Below are 21,756 nucleotides of genomic sequence, written 5' to 3'. Positions count from 1 at the left end.
AATATTTTATTGCACAATTTGCAATTAAATTAAGGAATAAAGATCAAATTCAATTTAATCTAAAAATCATTTGCAAAAAATTTGAAAAAATAAGAATTAAATAGTCATAAACATTTCACATTCTCATTTAAAACTTGATTCATTTTCTATAACTGCGGCTCTGTTAAAAAAAACAAACAAAAAAATAACATATATAAAAAATAATATATCTTGCTTGCGTAAGTATTCAACTCTAACATATTAATATTTGGTCAAGCCACCTTTTGCAATAACCTGCTTTAAGTCTTTTGGAATACATATGTTCCAGCTTTGCACACAGTGACAAAGTGTTTTTGGCCCATTTTCTTGGCAGATTTTCTCCAGGTTGTTCAAATTGGTTGGGTTTTACTTATGTACTATAATTTATGTTACATATTTTCAATACGATTGAGATCAGGACTTTGACTGTAAATGGCCACTGTAGGACATTTATATTTATTCCTAAGCCGCTCCAGTGTTGCTTTGGCCTTGTGCTTGGGATCATTGTCCTGCTGAAAGGTGAATTTCCTCACAAGCATTAGTTTTTTTTTAGCAGACTGAAGCAGGTTCTTTTGTAGTATTCCCCAATATTTTGCTCCATCTATTCTCCATTCAATTCTATCAAGATCCCCAGTCCCTGCTGATGTTACGGTTGTTCTTTTTCTTTCTCTCTCTTTTTCTTTCTCTCTCTCTCTCTCTCTCTCAGAGAGATGCAGGTTTCATACAGCACATCCCATTCTGTAATGTTTGCACATGTTGTATTTTCTACATGTGACAAAAATTGCATATCTTTTTCCACTGTTACATGTAACAACATATCGGGTATCATATTATATTAATTTCTTTGTTCCTTATGATTTCCATTCAACCTCTTTTTAAAGTTTATTTATTTGCACAGTCCAAAGAGAAATGACTTTTTTCTAAACTGTATATAATTAAGTATAGCATTTCATTTACTGACTCTTTCAATTTCAGTAACTCCTTTTTGCTGATCATAGTTTCGGTGGATCCAGAGCTTGTTCGATGAACACTGGGTACAAGGTGCTAACTGTAGGGCCCTCGAGCAAGGCCCTTAACCCTCAACTGCTCAGATGAATTTATGAGATAAATGTAAGTCACTCTGATTAAGAACATTTGCTAAATGCCATAAATGTATATGAGGCAACATCCTGGATGATACTTTTGGAAACCCATATGCTCACAAAGGACAACAAAAACTCCACCCAGTCTGTAACCCAAGCACAGTATCTAAGCAAAGACCTTAAAGCTTCCCTACTTGCTGAAATAATAACTCGTGAGAAAGTATTTCCTTCTCTGCTGTTCCCCATCTACTCCCCTCAGATATCTAATAACATTACTAATCAATTCAATCCTTGTAATATTAAAGATACACTAGAAATAGACTCCAACAGCAAATACTCCAACAAAAGTAGAATCTCAAATAAAAGCCACATACACAAGCTTTTATCTTACTGATCAACTGTGGATCATTTATTAAAGTGCTATGTAAAAAACAAACAAAAAAACAAAAATCAAGACCCATTTAGAATATGTTCAGAAAAGATACATTACAAAAAACTTGTGTGCAAAATTAAAGGTTGAAAAGGTTTGTGTGAAAAGACTGAACAATTCTACATTATTTTTTTTTAATTAGTCATGTCTAAAAAGCAGAGCTGATGGAATGAGCCAGACACCCCGTTACGCTACGTCCAGGCCCCAAGAACATCATGCACATAAAATGAATTCTCTCCTGAGCATTATATATAGTCACTCACAGACAATCATCTATGTTTTGATGTCTGAGAGTAATTAAGACTGGTCGTTTTGGTTTCAGAAAGTAGTAACTACTTCACATGATTATGCATTAGGCCCAAAAGTACTAAGAACAAGAATTCATGAAAACTAATATTGACAGATCTAATTAAGAAAGTGGCTTCTACATAACATAAACCAGAACAGCATTACTTACTAACTATTTAACAGTTAGAGCTCATAAATATAACCGACATCTTTTTCCTTCGTTATCTGAACAATGATTTAATAAAAAGCTCAGTCACCTCTGAGAGGGTAAGTGAATGTAAACAGTTTTGTTCCTCGTTTTCTTCGAGAATAGGGCACATGTGGCTGAATTGACCTCCAACAGCCTTAATGTACTAGTAAACTAGTCGGAGTGCACGTGACTGCACGATGTAGTAACACAAAGTAAGTCTTTATGTAGTAGATAAGCCTGTTAAATGTTTTGAGATGTAAAGCTAAATTTCAGTGAGAAGGACACTTATATACTTACTTATACTAACTCAAACAGGGGCAGGAATGGGGAAAACTAACCAACACCTAATAATTCCTTAATAAAATATTGCTCAGAAATCGAAGTCTGGAAATCAAAACAAACAAACAAAAAAAAACGTGGGCCCCAACAGACCTGGAATGAGCTATGTGATCTCAGGAATCAAATACTTTGCGGTTGTTGTTTACCTGTAAGTGTTAAAATTATAAATTAAAAAAAAAATGTACTAGCTTTCATTTTTTTTGTGCAGTGACCCGCACAAATAAGTCCCTGTGACCAGACATTTATTTATAGAATATGTATAACTATGATACACAAATGCAGGACGTCGTTAAAATCCGCTTTAAGGATTTCTAACGTTCTATGTCATTTAAGGCACAATTTGATTCATATCCAGTTATTGCTTTGGTGCTTAAATGCTCCTCATGCACGATGCAGACGATACCTGATGTTTCTTTCCGACTCCTCATGAAACGTCTTTGTAATATTCCTGGCAGCTTATGACAGTTATGTGTCATACACAATCTACAAATAGTAATTCTTCTCCTTTAAAAAAATTCTTACAAACACACAAAAGTGACCATGAAGCAGCGAGCTTCGCAGAAGTTCTGTGGTCGAAAGTAGGACGACACGTCCCAGACAGGCATAAAAAGAGAGAAATATAATAAATGAAACAAAGTGCTTTGGAGCAAATATTCAAAACTCCTCTTCCTCTGAGCTCAGGTGGCTTTGCTTCTTGCGCACGTTCCAGTGCAAACACTGAGCCAGGCTTTCAAACCAGTCGTTCACTGGGTCACGGAAACAGATGGATGGGACAGGGAAGCACGAAGTGGTGATGGTAATGCTAGAGAAAGATAGAGAGAGAGAGAGAGAGAGGGAGGGAGAAATCACTTCATAATTTTAGAACATGAAACCCAACTTCAATGAAAATTTGGAAAATATGAACCGCTCAATAGGCCAGGCACCAGGATGCAATTATTATTAATTATTAATATTATTTTTTTTAATAGTTGTCAGATCAACATACAGTATAACTTCAACAGTCAGAATTTTTTCTTAATTCGATATGAAGCCTAATTTTAAACTTTCTTCAATTCACAATGGCGTGTTATACCATGATGCTCTAATTATAACTAACTCAGCAGCTGATTTACAAATGGGGCTGCTAATGGAAACTTACAACATACTATAATATTTGATCAATTAATTAATTCATTTGTTTATTTAACAAAATCATTTACTACAACATTCTCTAAACCTATGAAAAACCTTTTTTTTTTTTTTTTTAATTTTATTGCTGAACTCCTACGCTAGTCTAGCTGAAGTGCCGCCCTATTGTAGAAGTTTTGCAATGAAAATAGACAAACTTCTCCATCTGGTTCCTTGACATCAAGTGACTGAGATGGTGGAACATCAGTCGTTAAGAAAAACAAACATGAAAATATTACAAAATAAAAAAAGAGAAGCTAAAACTGTCAAAGCTCGGGGTCATGGAAAATTCATCAGGGTCCATTTGGGAACCTCTGAATGAACATGGTCAAGTTCCTACACCTGCTACAATACAAATACCCACCAAAGCACAACCTGATTACTGGTCAGATTAATTAAAGCTGGACAGATGAATGACAATCAGAGGAATTGGATGGAAAGCATATGAATACTGAAACCAGGAAGCTCAAAACGGTCATATAAATCCCTTGTTAGCACAAGACATAAAAAGCCAAAACACTGGCCAATAACTTGCTTTATTGAGGGATACAACACAACACATTACCCTACATGATTATATCCTTGTTTGTTTCGCTTAGTCCCAATTTTATCATCTAGTTAAACAGATACTCAGCCAAACAAAACATGGGACTGGCTAAATGGATAATGTGTTTTTCATAAGCTGTTAACTTGCAAAACGCTCAGGGTGGAACAGTATACTGATTAGGAAAGCTGAAGTAGGTCTGTGTTTCAGGGGCAGCATATCTCACCATTGCTCCAAGACTTTTATTGTACTTTGTACTTGTAGAGAACAGCTGAAAAGCAGTGAAAACCTCTATATTGTTTTGCTACACTATTGAAAGCTAGGAGCAAGCCTATTAAAAAAGTATTTAGTGAAATTAAAGAAACGATTCTAGTCTATTATAAAACACATGTCCAGGGCGAACTTTGTTTCTTTAGCCTGGAATAGGAGCATTAATGCTAGTGTTATAACAAACAAGGTAAATGTATGCCACACGCTAGCTGCAGGCCTGAATAATTCACGTCCTTTATGACTACAGGATCGGTTTCACCTATCAGATGCGCATGTCTTGGGATCCAGTGCAGCACCTGTGTAATTGTTATTTACTCTGACATGTTTTTTCAATGCATTGTATGACACTGACGCTGATAATCATGGTGAATATTTTGTTGTTTCATGGTAACAGACAGCATTTGATTGTTAATACAGTTTTCAGATGTTGTACCTGCCTTTAATGAGATATAGGGGGTTTTTACACCTGGTCACTTCATGCGTTTTCTGTGATCGGATAGCTATCCGATGGTAAAAAGATTGTTCAAACCACTTCAGGAGGTGGTCTGGGACGCATTTCAGATGAAACTGGACAGGTGTAAATGAATGTGGTTGTTCAAGCCACATACGTCAGCCCTATACTCCTCCCAAACGGAAATACGTCACTCGCAGGTGACTCAAGTCGTGCATCGCGTCAGAAACAAATAACAGACGACACGCAGGCACTTATTGCTCTTTGGAGCGATGAAAGCATCCAACAAAAGCTTTGTAAAACATATAGAAACAAAAGTATACACCAAAGCGTGTTCCATTTCAATTACCCCGGAAATGAGGTAAAATATATTTGCATCTTGGGCGGGAGTAGAAAGATCGGATTGATATCCGATTCGCCAAGACGCATTTATGTGGCCTAATGTAAATGGAACAGTTTTAACAAATCAGATAGCTATCGGATCAGAGAGAACACATGAAGTGACCAGGTGTAAAAAGGCCCATAGATATCTACAGGGATTGGGGTTAAGTCAGTAACTGCAAGAACTGTATTAACTCTCACCTGTCTCCATGTCCAATCTCCTGCCGTTTTCTGCCATCAAAGGAAACCCATGCATTGTTTCTTGCCTCACGTGAGAGCATGATCTAAAAGCAGGATATCGAGGGACAAGGTCAGTAATCTTACCACAAGATCTCAATATTACATTTATATTACAATTACTATCCTGGTTGACAGAGACCATGGAGGTTTACAACATATACAATCATCGTTTATCACATGTACAAAGGTAAAAGGTCAATTACGTAATAAAAAACAAGAAATTAAATAAATCAAGACCAAGACCAATCGCTGTGGTACAAACAAAGATAAGACACACTATTGTACAGTATTAATTATGTAAATTAGTAATGCTGTAACGAGGGCGAGTTCATTCATTTTATGAGTTTCAGAGTAAATAATACAAGATCAAGATTGGGGCGATAGCAACTGGGAGTTTAGTGAATTCATCTAATCACATGTAGTCTCTGTTTGCTCCTTTTATACACTACAGTTTCCTGTTCCATTTCTTTCCAGGAACTTTGTCACTGGTTTCCCATTAGTCATGCTCTGCTGTTACTGTACATCACAGTGGGCTTTGCATACTGGTAGATCATTCCTCATGCATTATTGGTGAATCTCTGATGAAGAGACAATGACACAATGCTTCAGATTTGTCTCAGGTGTCGTCTTGTCTTACCTTGAGCTCGACGCCTGCAGGGACAACGATGGGTCTGAAAGAGAGAGAGTGAGGACAGATCGGGGTGATCATGATAGCAGGGACATTCGGGTGAATCATGGAGGCTCCTGCTGCCACGGCATACGCGGTACTGCCTGTCGGCGTTGACACAATCACTCCTGTTAAGGTAGAGGAAGAGGATTAGGGATTGTTGCTTGTTTCAAAATAGTGATTCATTCAGGTTTCGTAGCAGAAATCATTATGAGGACTGACCATCGCCTTGTACGGTGGTGATAAGGTGACCATCCAGGAAAAGATCAACGTTAGAAAGGTAGGAGGAAGGACCTCGGTCCACAACGACCTCATTTAGCACCTGAGTCAGAGACAGGAGTTATTTTATACAAGGCTTTACTGAACCCAACTCTATACTGAATGACTACACATTAACAAATCGAGTTTTGTGCACACAGGGAATTTGTGGTTAGATTGACATAGCAATTTGGGGCTAATTCTAACAAACCAGATGAAAAGATCACCTCTGTGGCTTTGACACCATGTTATTAATAATGCATGTACACATTAACTAACCAGAAGTCCGCAATGGTGGCTAGGTATATACACAAACACGTACACAGGCTGAGTCAGACAGACATACTTTTGTAAGTGTAGGTTTCAAAACTGAGACATTCATTATTCGAAACCCAACCAACAGGATGTTTAACCAAATTATTCTCTGTCATACAATCACAGAGACAATCACAGACAACCCTTTGTCCTTAAACATTCCATGCTCGTTCACTCACTTGGTATTGCATAGTTTTGCGGCCCGACTCGGCTTCCCCGTTTGCGATGATCGAGTTTTTCTCCTTTGGCCTGGTTTTCTCCCAGTTTTCCTTCACCACTTTCACCTTCAGTCGACTGCGCAGGATTATGGCAGCATTGCCTATAGAAACATTTACAGACCGACGAAAGCTTAAAATTCTGATTCCAAGCAAATGACTAAAACTTTTAATAGACAAAGACAACAAAAGGAGGGATTTCATATGCCCTTCGTACGGAAATATGTTTTGACGTTAATAAATGGTTTGAGGAAAAAAAAAAGAAATTCAAAGAATATTGTTGGGGGAAAATTGGATAGGAAAAGAGAAACAAATAATGAATGAAATAAACAAACCGTCTCATCTAAATAAGGTTTTAGTTAGTGACTACACGATGGATGCGGCACTCAACTGACATGTTTATTATATATGAACACATACACAGATTAAGGCTGTTCTTAAAACTACATTTAGGATAAATCCCCAGCTTAAGTAACTTTGGGACTTCCTGTAACCCAATCCACATTTCCCAATAGTAGATAATGTCATGACTGTTTTCACTGCAATACTCATTGAGAACTAATCCACCAGCCAGGTTGCTTTTTATACCATGGTCTCTCTTTTCCTCCAGATTTCTTTATGATACATGAGTAATACGTCTCCGTAAAAAAGAAAAGAACACGAACATAAAAGTGTGCACATCAGATTTGGGTTGATGGGAAAAGGGCTGCAAAAGAATACAAACTTCCTGTACTTGAAACAAACAGGGAAGTAAAGTGTGCAAAAAAGAAGAAAGATAAAGCTAATGTTAAACAAAACTGTAAGATTCCAGGATAAAGCAGTGTGCTCACCTTCAATCACTTGTGTAACCTGAGATTGGTAGGTGTCGAAGTTAAAAGGTGTCAGAAAGCCCAGAGATCCCAAATGGAAGGGCATAACAGGAGGTACGCTCTCCTAAAACAAACACAAAAGCGCACAGGAACGTTGGTGAAGGCATACAGTGTTCAGCTCTTTTCCTGTAGTATTGCTTGATGAAGGTGGAATAACTTCAGCAGCGAATCTGTTCTGAGAGATATCCAAAGCACTGGAATGTAATATATTATGGCAGATTTTTCTGGGTAATGGAGTAGGATGGCTAGATGGAAGACACACTATCACAAAAAACAAACAAACAAACAAACAAAAAACATTCAGGCTCGAATAAATCACCCAAAACCAAGTGGCAAAATGTGTTACGTTCTAATGACACCAGTTCCAAAAGGTATGTTAGCACATCACCATACCTGCAGTGAAACATGGTGGTGGCAGCATCATGCTTCAGGGCTGCTTTTCTGGGTTATTAATCAAAGTGGAGGGAATCACGAATAACTACAAATATAACTACAATTTTAATGCAAAACCTTCAGGAGTCTGCTAGTAAACTATAGTTCCTGTAGAGTCCAATGTATTAACCAAGTAATGCTTTGGTCACAACCAACAAACGTGAGATAGTTTTCTGAGGTTTTATAAAATCAAGGCCGACGTCTCTGTACCTGGAAGAGGGAGGAAGCGTACAGCAAAGTTCCATCTCCTCCCAAACAAATGATGAAGTCCACCCGATTGGAGATGTCATCATAATCTGTGAGAAGTACAGCAACAGGAGTAAAGGTCAGGGATTACATAAACACTGATGCTCTACAAACACGTACTGTAAATGTGGATAAACTGTGGTGTACCTTCTCTAAAAGTGCAAAAACTCTTTTTCACGGCCACAAAGCTCTCGTCGTTAGCAATGGCAGGGTCCTCCAGGACTTTCCTCTCCACGTAAACGATCATTTTTTTCTGCTAAAGGGGCATTAAAACATCACAGGAACAATAAATGAGTTCATGTTGTAGATGTGGCGATCCGGTGGTTAATAATGTTTCTACAGCAATGATAACAAGAAATGGTACGTCAATGGTACGTTAAAGTACGTCATCGTATGGGATTTTATGCACACTTCAAACATGAGCAAAAACAGCTGTGCACATCTGCACAGCGAGTAAGTATTCAGACCTCTGTGAGGAAGATGCAAAGCTCTTTAAAAGGCTGCAGAAGACTGACATCCTGAATCTTTTTAATTACAAGGACACTTTTGGGTGGCTTGTTCCAGGTCAACCTCTGACTTGCTGGGTCCTGAATATGCCTGCAAAACACACACACACACTTTGATTACATTCAACTGAACTTTAAACAATAGAAATTAACAAAGCAGCTCTATAGAAATAGATCAATTTTACATATATATTTTTTACATTTATAAACTGACCCGTAAAGACTGAATCGGAAGTGATGATGAAAAAGAAACCATGGCCATCCTCATTAAACCAATTCCCTGCATTCTGTACAACCATAAAGTGTAATTATAAGCTTACGGGCAACTTGTATGTATGAGTATCGGAGTCATGTCTAAATTCATTATGGTTTTAACTTGAAATCCACCCTGAAGCGCAAAGCTGTTCACAGCAAGTGCATTCCTCAGTCGCTCCAAGTAAGAACAGTCTGTAACCAGACCTGGTATGTAATCAAACGACTTAGCACTTTGCCCATTGTAGCCTTTAGTAAATAGTATAACAAGCCTAAGTGCTTAGAAAGCACCCTACACTTTGTTGAAGTCACTACCACAGACTGTGCAAAGAGCGCTTTTTTTTTTTTTTTAACTCTGATCTGTTAAACACTCTTTGCCTATATTTCTGCTGAGTTAGTTTTGTACAAAGATGCAGCCTTGGATATTACATAACCCTAATCTCTAACCCTAAGTATTAATCTCTCAATCTCTCTCTCTCTGTATAGTCGACAAGTGTTTTTTTAAGCAACACAATTAAGTCACAGAAAAAAAAAGCAGTCTAAAGTAGGAACCTCGGTATAAATTACATCCCGTATTTTAACACTAGTTCACTTCCTCGTACACGCGGTTATGCAGATATCTTACCAATTCCACATGCAGGTGTTGAACTTCATGGTTTTCAGCATGCGATCCAGGCAAAATAATTTCTTTACAGGTTTCTAATAAAGCACCTCCGAGTTCAGGTTATTTGGGTGCGTTTGGCATCTCTTCCATTTCTAATTCTTCCAAAACAGGTCCTACGTCTCTGTCCTCATCCCTGATTGCGATCTCGAGTGATTAACCTCTGAAAGCCTCCGACTATAAAAACAAACCTCTCTCCTGACCACGCCACTCAGGCCTCGCCCACATGCCATGTGGTGCAACCTGACACAAAGCCAGGCTCTTTGTGATTGGCTAGATCAGGCAGGATTTTCCCTTATAGGCACTCCCTCCCTGAATTGCATAATTGTGTCTCTCTTGTTTTACACAATGAATCTGCAACTGAAACTTTCTGATCAAATAAAAAGACTGAAAGTTCTTTATATAAAAGCAAATATAAGGGGGATAAAATATAAACATAAGAGGAAAAAGGGGGCGGAAATACACCTGAATTCTAGGAACCTGATTACGGAAAGAGGAAGAAATGAGACACAGTTCAATGTCCACAGGAGATAAACTGTCTATAAACAAGAGCAGCTACTGGACACTGACTGTGACCCTCAGCTGGATAAATATAATGATAATAAACTTCTCTTTCTGTACCACTGTGTATTGTTTTGGGTGTGAAACTGGGAGTTACCACTTTCAGCATAAACAAACCCACATGTATCCCAAAAACACCACATTCCCTTTAATTAGCATAAGTAACGACAAGCATCCAAGCGGTTTCATCCGACACCTTTCATGCAGTTTTGAGTTTCATGTACAAGCCTAACTAAATAATAATTCACAGCGAACCTTTAAATCAATCTTCAAACAGGTTAACCTTCACCACACCGTGTACACATCAGCTCACATTACCTGCTATGATAGAAGTGTGTGTTAAAGGCATGTCCCGTCACTCTTCTAAAATACCTTTCAAACCCCAAAGGTGATTAACCTTTAACCTTTACCATACCTGCTCTGCATTCATCGACATCAATCCAAAAAAGAAAGAAAGAAAAACAAAATGTCTTGACCAACAGGAGCAAATTTACCTCCGGGCAAAAGTAAACACGGACACGACAATTATTTTTTAACAAAGCCCAGCTTACGACACAGACTAGATTACCTGATTGTTCGCTGCAAATGAATGATCAGAGGCTACGTTGTCAGATCGAATCTCACAACCTTTTATTTATAAATGTCGACATGAATCAACCTGTTGACCAAGTGCTTGGCTTGGATTCTGTACTGAGTTTAGCTGATTATCGTTCAACACGATGCGAAGGGACGGCGACTGAAGTCAATATAACGACATACTACACTAAACTATTTATACAGAATTGTCCTATCAGCCCATTACATACATCCGAAGCACAATACTGCTGAAAATCTTTATTCTGATTGGTCAGGTGGTGTTGACTTATTTTCTCTGACGGCAGCCCTGTCACTAGTGCCGACTACAAATCGTACGCTTTTTCTAATGTTAATCAACTCTATTTGTAACAATGGACATTGTCACAAAGCAGCTTTACACAAATATATGTTACTTATTGAGGATATAAAGTTCTTCTCGATGAGCCAGAGGCGACACTGAATAGTGCGATTATAAATATTTTCCCTTCACTGTATAGTTAAAATGTGCAACTGTGTAACCAGGAGATTCATTCTGGTTTTAACATGGAGTCTTATGAAAGTTATAACTTCTGTACGAACAGTTATAAACAGTTGTAATACAAAACTAGTAAATTCTTTGAATGTAAATTTTCTGTATACTATTTTATACTAAACACAGCCAGTTGTTTTATTCCTTATTAAGTAGCCATACGTTTTCCTTTTCAGCAACAAAGCAGAGCAAGGACCTGTTAGAAGCTGCCCTTAAACATGATTAAATAAGTCTATTGTGCGCTTAAATCATCATCATCATCATCATCATCATCGAGCCCTTGAAGTAGGGACATACAGTAGAGGACAGCGCTTTCCAAATTTACATCCATTATGTTGGCTGTGTGTTTTAACAGGGTTTCATTCCTACTGATATATTACCTGTTTTTTTTTTTTTTTTTTTGAAAATTAGGAAAAAATAAAAAGTTTAAAATTTATTTCAGAATCAGATTCGTTTCTGTTCGCTGTGCTGACAAAGTCGCCGTCCTTTAGAAAACCCATACGTGGTCTTTTTTTTGTTTTGTCTTTGTTTTTAAGTGTTATTCCTGTGTGGGCTTGGACATCATCAGTGTATCTTCAGACTAAATGCTGAACTCCTCTGCTTGTGACTAATGAGTAATCGATCCTTAGGTCATACACTTGAAATTTCAAGAAGTGTTATACTACACTGAGTCAACACTGTTATGATTCTTGATATTGATTATACATTATGTATGTGTTACCTCTTCTGATTTTTTATTTATAGTTTGTAGTATAGTATAGTATTTATAGTAATTTCTACACTGTGCCATTAACATTATACCTAAACCCATAAATACAGGAAACAATGACTGAGGTGATTTTTACTATTGAGTAACTAGGGTTTCCCAAATTATGGGGGGGGAAAAACTATTCTCTAGTCTATCCAACTTCCTCTTCCTCATTATGCAAATTCAGTTACACACAAACTACTTCTTCTTTGGTGGGTGGACAAATCTTTTCATACGAATAATCTAAAAACACCTTGTAAAAGCCTAGCAATGGTTACACTAATACCTTCTGGCCTTGTGTTTATTAAAGGATGTATATATATAAAATATATATATATACACACAATTTTTTACTTTCCCCTTTCTTTGTTTAAATCACACGTTTCAGAAATATTGTCCTGGATATATTTATGAGCATATATTCCTTTAGTGAATAGCATTGCATTAAAATGTGGTACTTAAGTCCTATACTGCATTATGTCCATGTTCAGAACACACACACACACACACACACACACACACACACACACACACACACACACGCATGCGTGCACAGACACACACACACACACAAAACAGATGAAAACTGAGACCACAGCAAATAAACTGGTCAATAGAATTTAAAAAGACTTCTTTGATCATCACATCACATTATATAAAAAGGAGAAATAATTACTCAGGCCTGCCACGGCTTTGCTTTCATGTGCTTCATCTACAGCTAATTTAAAAGTCATTTGCCTGGGCTCTCGTCCACTGAAGCATAGTCGGGCATCTTGAAAAAATTTCTCATCCAGCATTGGTACCTGTGAGTCCCGGCTAACCTGTCCCGCTATGTAAATAAAGCACTTTGTTAAGTGTGTGTGAAGTGTCCAACATTCCGCAGTTCATTTTTTTTAGCTGAATAAGTGAATCTTCCAGGTACGAAAAGTGTTGGATTTCAAGTGTGAACACGCTACTCACACTATTTATACTACACGATGGCGTAACATAGTGCACAAGTATTTGGCTTATTATTATATGCGTGGCTATGTGAGCTTTAAACATTTTTCACCTTTGCCATGTTTGTTTTTGATAAACACAGTGTTAACAACAGAATACATGCATTTATTCTTGGTAGCATGTAAACCTATTAAACACTAATACGCTTACATTTTAAAGAATTTAATATCCAGTTCTCCAAATCTCCAAAATGCTTTGCAGCAATGTCTAAGACAGTGAAGCTAAAATGAGTATATTGCCATTTTAATATCCAATCTTCATAATAATGTACATTTAAAGCCATTAACTCTGTATTGCCAAAAGCTAGGGTCAGTGCTTGTCAGATCTTCTGATGTTTGAAAGCTCTGTATTGAGCAGAAGATTTCGCTCTGTAGGTTCTGTCATGTCTTCCTTATGGGGTTTAAGTTTATAGGGAACACTCCGGATCGTGTGTGAAGGGTTTCTTAATAAAACACATGAGATAGACCAACAGACTGATAAACCAAGCAAGCTACTGACAGTTAATGATACCTTTTCTTTATATAGTGTAGTGACTCGAGGTGGTGTTCACTTCAGCATCGCTCACTTGGTTAGAACATTTCAGATGAATTGTGGCAATTGTGGACATGTGAATCAAGCCGTTTTACCGGATAACTTATTTACTCTTTCCTTTGAGTTTTACTGAAAGGAAACTTTTAACTTTGCACAAGTAAATTATTATTATTAGTACAGTAGCGGTACTTTTATTACTCAAGTCAGAGTATTTCATACGATTTCCACTACGGCACATTAAAGACTTGAAAGTCCATCCGAGATGAAGAAGTACAAACAACTATTGACTTTTGACTTACATCACTGCTTTTGGGTTCTTCATCATACACGCTTTGGGCCCGAATGTGGTCACTGGACTCGGTCCGTGCAGTGACTTTTTCCGCCTAAAAAAAAGAGAAAGAAAATAAATAAATGAAATTTTTTTTTTTTTTAAAGAAAAACACACACATGACAAAGAGAAAAAAAGCAGCAAAAAGGGTTGAATTTATGTCTGTACAAATCTACAAACCTCCTAGTTATGAAAGCTAATCGAAGAAATACAAGAAATCTTTCCACTTTCATGCATTCTATTGCTCCATACAACAGAAACAGAAAGGAACGTTTTGACAGATCAGCTGCCTTTTCAAACACACCGTATAAATGTCTATACAATTTTGTCAAAGGCTGAAATGCTTTAAAAGGAACTTCTTAGCATAATACACATTTCTCCTCTTTGTACATTGCCTGGAAGATCGTATGCAATTACATAATGTCTGTTTAGAGACCCCAATATAGGCACAAAGGTCAGAGGACATTTGTGGTTTGTGCCAAGTAAAATCCTCTTGGACCCACTCGTTTATTTTCATGTATGATTACATCAGACGAGATCACATGCCTTCAGCAACTTCTGTTTAAGTCCTGTGAGCTAACATGCAGTAAGTGCAAAATACTAATCCGACACCCAAAATGCATTTCTGTATACACGGAATTCAGTTTCATTTACAACTACACATCGCATTCGAGTATGATGAGAATTAAACTCATGCAGTCCCGAATTATCTTATTAAAAGTAGTAAACATGACAAAACACATTACTCTTTCACTCTGGGCCAGAAAGAATTAATAACTGATTCGGACTCATATAATCTGATTTGTATTTGTTTTTTGTTTGGTCTAAAAAAAGGTTCCCTTTTTCCTGTTGCAGCACAAGGACGACGTTTCATGCTTGTGAGTAAAATGCAGCAGAACAACGGGACACCTGTGAGACATGAAAAGCCTCCATACAAAACACAGGCAGCATCAAAGGTGACGGATTTCAAATGATGATTGGGGACGAGTAGCTAGAACTGGACAAGACCGTTTCAGAATTCGACGGATTTAAATCAGGAATATAATTCGTAGGTCTGTGAAGAAAGTTCCTCCAGTCATGTAGGAACCATGTCTATTTCTCTTTTTTTGGTTGTACTCAATCCGAGGTTTTGTAATGCCCCCTGCTGGCAGACAGCGAACATCACATGTTCGTAAACGTTACGTGCACATACAGTATACGGTACGATGACAATCATGGTGCATTCAAGTTATGTAGGAAAGCGCGGAATTACAAGTCGAACGACATTACAAAGCCGGAATTACAGGTTTCGAAGTTGGCCGAGTGTCCGTAAGAAAACACACTGGAATCAATAGATGCAGCGTCTGTAGTTAATGGTACATTTGTTGAAATTGAATGTTTACTTGTCTCAGAAGCTGATTTCAGTCCTTATTTATTTGGTTTGTACAGCAAGTTACTGAAATACAAGCAAATTATGATACAACATGTAATGATAAAGTTTGATGAATTACTGTGGAATAACATTTTTTGTTTAATTCACCATCCTGGCAGTTGATATGAACTTTAACTGAAGTGGATCTACATGCGGTTATAAACACCACTGATAACACAGGATCGTTTGACCTGCATAACAGCATGACTATGCAGGTTAATAAAGGCTCTAAGACCATTTTAGAGATTACAACATTTTTAATTTTTCTTTAGTTCTAAAAATATACTGTTTAATACCAAAAAAATGGAACAGTGGCTAAGTGGGCCACAGAAATGATGGCAGTGCACTGAAGGCATTTTGTGTTTCTGACAGCAGAACTTGTGGTGCAGTGAGAATTTACTTCAGTAGACATTTCTAGCAAAATTATTAAGCTGCTTTATCTCGAACACAAAGGAACAGAGTGCTCTCTGAGCTGCGGGTAAGACCCCGTCTCTGCACGAGAGCGATGCATCGGGCGGAGTCAATTTGCAAAGCTTTTGTCCAGAGGGCTTTAAATAATACTTGTATTCGTATGGGGAAATTTCTCAACCTGTTTAAACCAACTGTCTATTTCCTAACAGCGTTAAAGTGTTTTGGCCCAGAATCAGGAGATCCGTGATTCAGAATTAAAGAGTTATGGTTTAAAAAAAACAAAAAAGCAAATGTTTAAAGCTTGATGCAACACAGCTTTTTTCTCTGTGTTGATATGTATTGTATATGATTTGATGGGGGAAACTGTTTGAGCTGATACTAAGACCAGGACTTCCTAGAAGAGGACCAGGACTTCCTGGGATGGCACAATGATTTAGTTTCAATAAATAAAACACAAAAATCAGCTTATGTACTGTGGCATGCGTCAACGTCACAAATGTCCAGAGTACTGCAAAGAAATAAAAATTAAACAACCCTTACTTGACGATTACAGCGTCTGCAACGTCAAAGTACATTGGACACGTTATGCGTGATGCAATTTAAACAGCTTGCGTTAAACGTGTTGCGAGATTTGCTGTTAGAAACGACGAAACCCACAAGATGCTGCAACTAGGAAATATCAGAAGTGGTTTCAGTTGAAACAAAAAGAGGATGCAAACCTGATATGTGGACAGCAAACAAACTGACAAACAAAGAGTAAACTTCAGAATTTATTAAGTAGCAATAATCAAAACAGAAGCCTATGATATTGAAGCCACAAAAAGAATATTTCTTCGTTTCTCTCCGCAATAGCTATTAAAACATCTTACATCATTGTCATATAGACATATAGAGATTAAAATCTGTTTAATTCTACAAAGCCCCATGTATGTTTGTGTGCGCACGTGTTTTTGTTTAATCAAATTCATTGTTTGCTATTTAAATGGATTACTAGTTGCACACAGATCATTACATTAGCGCTAGAAGAGAAAGTCTAAGTAGAACAACAACATGATGGGAAATAGGCTATTTCCTACTCTAATATGATGATTCTATTTTCTTTAGAAAGGAAAAAAAAAAGTCTCTTATCTCATGTACAAGCCAAAAAAAATGTTTTGTTTCTTTTTGCTGCTCTATATAATATCTTCTTCTTCTTCTTCTTTCGGCTTTTCCCTTCAGGGGTCGCCACAGCGAATCATCTCTCTCCACCTATCCCTATCTTCTGCATCCTCAACACTTGCACCCACTAGCTTCAAATCCTCATTAATTACATCCATATACCTCCTCTTTGGCCTTCCTCTTTGCCTCCTGCCTGGCAGCTCCATGTCCAATATAATAGGTTCAAATGTTACATGAAGTTTCTTCATCAGGATCTGCTCATGTCATTGAAACAGAGCTGACAACCTGCACGTGCTAGACTTTTTTCTTACCTGAACTCCGCACAGCTAGGCAAAGCTGAGGTGGACATGCTCCTGGCTTTTTGTTTTTTACGGAAAGCTTTCCTCGAAACGGGAGGCTCTGTTCCGGCACAGGATGAGCAGGCTGCCTCTGGCTTCAGCACACAGCTCGCCTCTCCAGAACTCTCCATCTGAGACAAGGGCACGAAGGACGACAGAAACAGAGTGAGAACGGCTTAAAGTCTGAACGTTGTGTAAATCTTTAACACGATCGGAGGCTTATTGTCTTCTTGTTTGTCTTGTGTCATGAGTTTCTATGCAATCTATTTCAGGAGGATATGAAGGCTGATGCAACTCGGAAATGAAAAGAGACACAATAAGACTGTAAAAGCACAGTTAAACTCCCGTTATAAACAATTGGGTTGGGGTTAATTAAAGCTGCACTAGTATTCAAAAATTCATGTTTTCTCAAACTTTTCTTTCACTACCCTTTATCCCCCCTAAATGTTACTACGAACAGTTTGCTGGAGTTAATTATTAGGATTTGCTTCTTCAGCATGTCATAAATGGTTGGGGGGAAAAAAAAATCTCTATTTAAAAATGTCACTCATCACTATGTCATCACTTCTGCTGCCATCACTGATGTCATGGCTCTGCAGATTACAGAGAGAAGACTTGGCAACCGAGGCTGTCTGTGACTATCGTCTGATGGATGTGATTGATTACAGCAGGGTGGCAGATGCGAAAGTATGAGGCTGGTGAAGGATTACAGAGTGGCTCAGTACTGGTACGGGCTGAAACTGGGGCAGCTGTGATGGATGATGAATTCAAATGAGGCCAAACTGCCTGCAGTACATGGGGACTCAGCCAGGGACAAACAAAGGATGTTGGCGGTTAGACAAATGCTCGCCGTCTCAAGATGCAGTGTTAACTTCATGTAAAGTAGTAAAACACAGCTTAGTGTTTTAGGGGCAAAGTTCTCCTCTCTACAGAGAAACAGAAGTTCAAGAGCAGAATCAGATTTCTGTTATCAGACTTCTGTTATCTGGAGAGAAGTGGCAAGCTGCTGTTTTGCAAACAACTATTGATAATTTCAACAAACGTCAATAAAACACATTGAACTGAGCTACACTGAAAGCTGCACCGGTTATCCAGGTTCGTTTAACTGTTCTGCTTTCTGAGCGGTTGCTGTCGTTATAACACAAATATCTCTTGTTGTTTATTTGGGTCTGTTGGGAAACAGTATGTTCGGCATCAAACTGGATAAAGACTGACCCCATAGTGTCTAAAGAAGTCGGTGAAAGGTGTAGTAGAAAGTTTAGGGGATTCTTTCTGCAGCAGAGTTGGGACAAATACTGTACATGGATGTAAACTTGTGATGTCCTGTGGCCACAAGATGTGCTGAAGTCACTCAAAACCAGGGCCTTTACACTTGCTTTTAATTCTTCTCAACTGTTACCCTCAAAAAACTTTTTATACATCACTATGGTTTTTCACAACATAATGCTTTTTGTTTAAGTGCCTTGGTTATTTTGTAAAAACATGCCATGCTAGTAGAAGAATTCTGCTCAAATTTGAGCGACGAAGATTAACATTTCCGAAAAAAAAAAAAAAGTCAAGTGTTTATAAATTGTTCTCTACTTTTGACCCCCACTTGTATGCACTGATCAGCCAGAACATTAAAACCACTGACAGGTAAAGTGAATAACATTGACTATCTCATTACAATAGCACCTGTTGCGGGGTGGGATAGATTAGGCAGTAAATAAACAGTCAGTTCTCGAATTTAATGTACTGGAAACAGGAAAAATGGGCAAGCACAACGATCTGAGCGAATTTGACAAGGGGACAAATTGTATGGACTGTTGCACGATGTTCCCGGAATTGTTAATGCTGGCTATATAAGGTGTTGGACTAGTGTAGGTTCTGAGTTCAAATCCCAGGTCCACCAAGCACCGAGCGGCTGAGCCTTTAAGCAAGGCCTTTAACTGTCAATTACTCAGCTGTATAAAAAGTGAGATAAATGTAAGTCGCTCTGGATCAGGGTGTGTGCCAAACGCCATGAATGTACAGGGCTGTGTAACCACAGACCAGTCATAGTGCACATGCTGACCCCTGTTCACCACTAAAAGGTGAACAAACGGAGCCATCAGTATCATTGTCTGATGAATTATGTTTACCAGCTGCACGCATGTCTGTAACCCAGGGAAGCGATGGCACAATATGGAAAATGGTAAAATGGTAGAGTGGCGTTCTTGTGCATTCTGTTGTTCAACAGTGTTCCCTAACTGCAGTGGCCTCATTCAGCAGGATAATTCTCCCAAAATAAATATTCAGGAATAGTTTGAGCAGCATGGCAAAAAAGTTCAAGGTGTTGATTTGGCCTTCAAATTTCCCCAGATAAAGGTCTGCTGCTAAAGTCTTGGCGCCAAATACCACAGCACACCTTCAGAGGTCTTGTGGAGCTCAAGCATTCGACTCGGAGCCGTTTGAGAGTCACAAACGAACCTTACAGGGAATCGACACAACATTAAGCAGGTGTTATGGCTGATATGTATATACTACTGTACCAGACCAAGTTTGATATAGTGTCGAATCGCAGTATTGTGGGGGAAATTGATTCATTTCATCCTATTAAAACGTGTCTGTCAAGAGAAAAACGTTAAAACGTGTCTCTTAAAACCAGAGAACACTTTCTAATGGGACTAAGGCAAAGAACAGAAGAGAGATATCATAGGGAATGTATGGGTATCTCTGGCTAACACCAGCTACATGACTGACAATACAAACCGCTAGTTAAATTAGTTACATAAACAATTTTTTTTATACAATGAAACTCAATATTTTTTATATAAGGAACCTTTTTGAATGCAGGAATTGCACATGAGCAAGAGAGTTAGCATTAGTTAGCTAACTAAGTATTAGCTAACAGGCTACTTACATTCGGCCTGATCCTGCGCGGTTACGCGCTAAACCCTGCTACCTGCAGGGAAGCGGGTATTCAAGGAACTCTGTGGCCGCTGCGCTGTGAGGATCACAGCACCGCCATGAATAAGTAATTAGCTGTCTTTCTCCATACACTCTGCTGTTCTCACGATGACATTTCGCCGGTTTCGGTGTTTGTCCCAATAGCACGCGGGCCGGTTTAGCGGCAGCTTCTGAGCTGTCATCTGTTGTTCCTGAATGCTACTCGCCCAGCCAGTCCGGTTGCTATGCATTTATTACAGCGACGTCAACGCCGGCGCCGATTGGTTGAAATGGACGGGTTGTTGCTGTGCCCGCGATGATTAGTCAAGATGTGGATAAGCAAGTTTTAAGCCCCTCCCTCTGCTGGTGCTCTGACGGTGGGTTTGATTCAAAATAAGAGCGCAGGGCTGGAGTCTGTTCTTCATCACCAGTCCACCCTTTACCCCACCACCAGTCCACCCTTTACCCACCACCAGTCCACCCTTTACCCCACCACCAGTCCACCCTTTACCCACCACCAGTCCACCCTTTACCTCACCACCAGTCCACCCATTACCCCACCACCACTCCACCCTTTACCCCACCACCACTCCACCCTTCACCACCACTTTTGACAATGCTACTTTCCCCCCAAATGTCTAAATGTGTGCCCGCTGTATATATATATATATATATATATATATATATATATATATATATATATATATATATATATATATATAACACACCAGTAAAATGCTAATTTCGTTAGGGAGGCGAGATTAAGATGGTTTGGACATGTTCAGAGGAGGGAGAGTGAGTATATTGGTAGGAGAATGTTGGACATGGAGCTGCCAGGCAGGAGGCAAAGAGGAAGGCCAAAGAGGAGGTATATGGATGTAATTAATGAGGATTTGAAGCTAGTGGGTGCAAGTGTTGAGGATGCAGAAGATAGGGTTAGGTGGAGAGAGATGATTCGCTGTGGCGACCCCTGAAGGGAAAAGCCGAAAGAAGAAGAAGAAGTAAAATGCTAATTTCACCATTTAAGGATATTTAGGTACCTATTTGCCACAGTCATGCCATGTTATATTACCTTTTATAAAACTTTGTTTTTATCATACATGTCCTTTCTGTTTATAACCCTTTAACCATACTAACTGGAAAATAAGCACAATCCAAACTTTATTATAAAAAATGTTCCCAAAAGGTTTTCCTATATTTAGAACCAAAAATACGTCGTACAACACAGTCCAAAGAAGAACAACCTCTGAACTGGCAACAGGGTCATGGACGCCCTAGGCAGAATTATGATGGCTAACCTGTATGGTCTGATCCTATAGAAGAGCTACTATAGCATGAATTGCTGTAAAAGTTAAATCTGGCTATCACTGGAATGTGTCTAAACAAGCAGCAGACCAGTCAGACTGCCCATGTACATTACTAAAAGCACCTACAGTGA

The 21,756-nt window shown here is 38.5% G+C and overlaps 1 protein-coding gene across 5 annotated transcripts; it reads right to left on the bottom strand.

Annotated features, from left to right (window-relative positions):
* Positions 1 to 1,448: 1,448 nt before the first annotated feature.
* On the bottom strand, positions 1,449 to 20,554 carry nadka (NAD kinase a). Of its 5 annotated transcripts, none has more exons than XM_060880955.1 (12): positions 20,293 to 20,554; positions 17,385 to 17,542; positions 14,065 to 14,148; positions 8,870 to 8,999; positions 8,550 to 8,655; positions 8,367 to 8,452; positions 7,686 to 7,788; positions 6,820 to 6,959; positions 6,290 to 6,389; positions 6,038 to 6,195; positions 5,362 to 5,444; positions 1,449 to 3,149 (listed from the first exon to the last, which is right to left on the bottom strand). In XM_060880955.1, the coding sequence occupies exons 2-12, from the start codon at positions 17,540 to 17,542 to the stop codon at positions 3,002 to 3,004; spliced, it is 1,296 nt and encodes a 431-aa protein (XP_060736938.1). In that variant the 5' UTR covers positions 20,293 to 20,554; the 3' UTR covers positions 1,449 to 3,001. The 5 variants fall into 5 exon arrangements, with proteins under 5 accessions (XP_060736938.1, XP_060736937.1, XP_060736940.1 ...); XM_060880954.1 differs by having other exon boundaries at positions 8,550 to 8,658; positions 20,293 to 20,552; XM_060880957.1 differs by lacking the exon at positions 17,385 to 17,542 and having other exon boundaries at positions 8,550 to 8,658; positions 20,293 to 20,549.
* Positions 20,555 to 21,756: the final 1,202 nt, after the last annotated feature.

Source organism: Tachysurus vachellii, chromosome 11 (assembly GCF_030014155.1).
Source record: "Tachysurus vachellii isolate PV-2020 chromosome 11, HZAU_Pvac_v1, whole genome shotgun sequence".
In the NCBI taxonomy this organism is placed as follows: Eukaryota; Metazoa; Chordata; class Actinopteri; order Siluriformes; family Bagridae; genus Tachysurus; species Tachysurus vachellii.
This window is presented reverse-complemented; position numbering and strand designations above follow the sequence as displayed.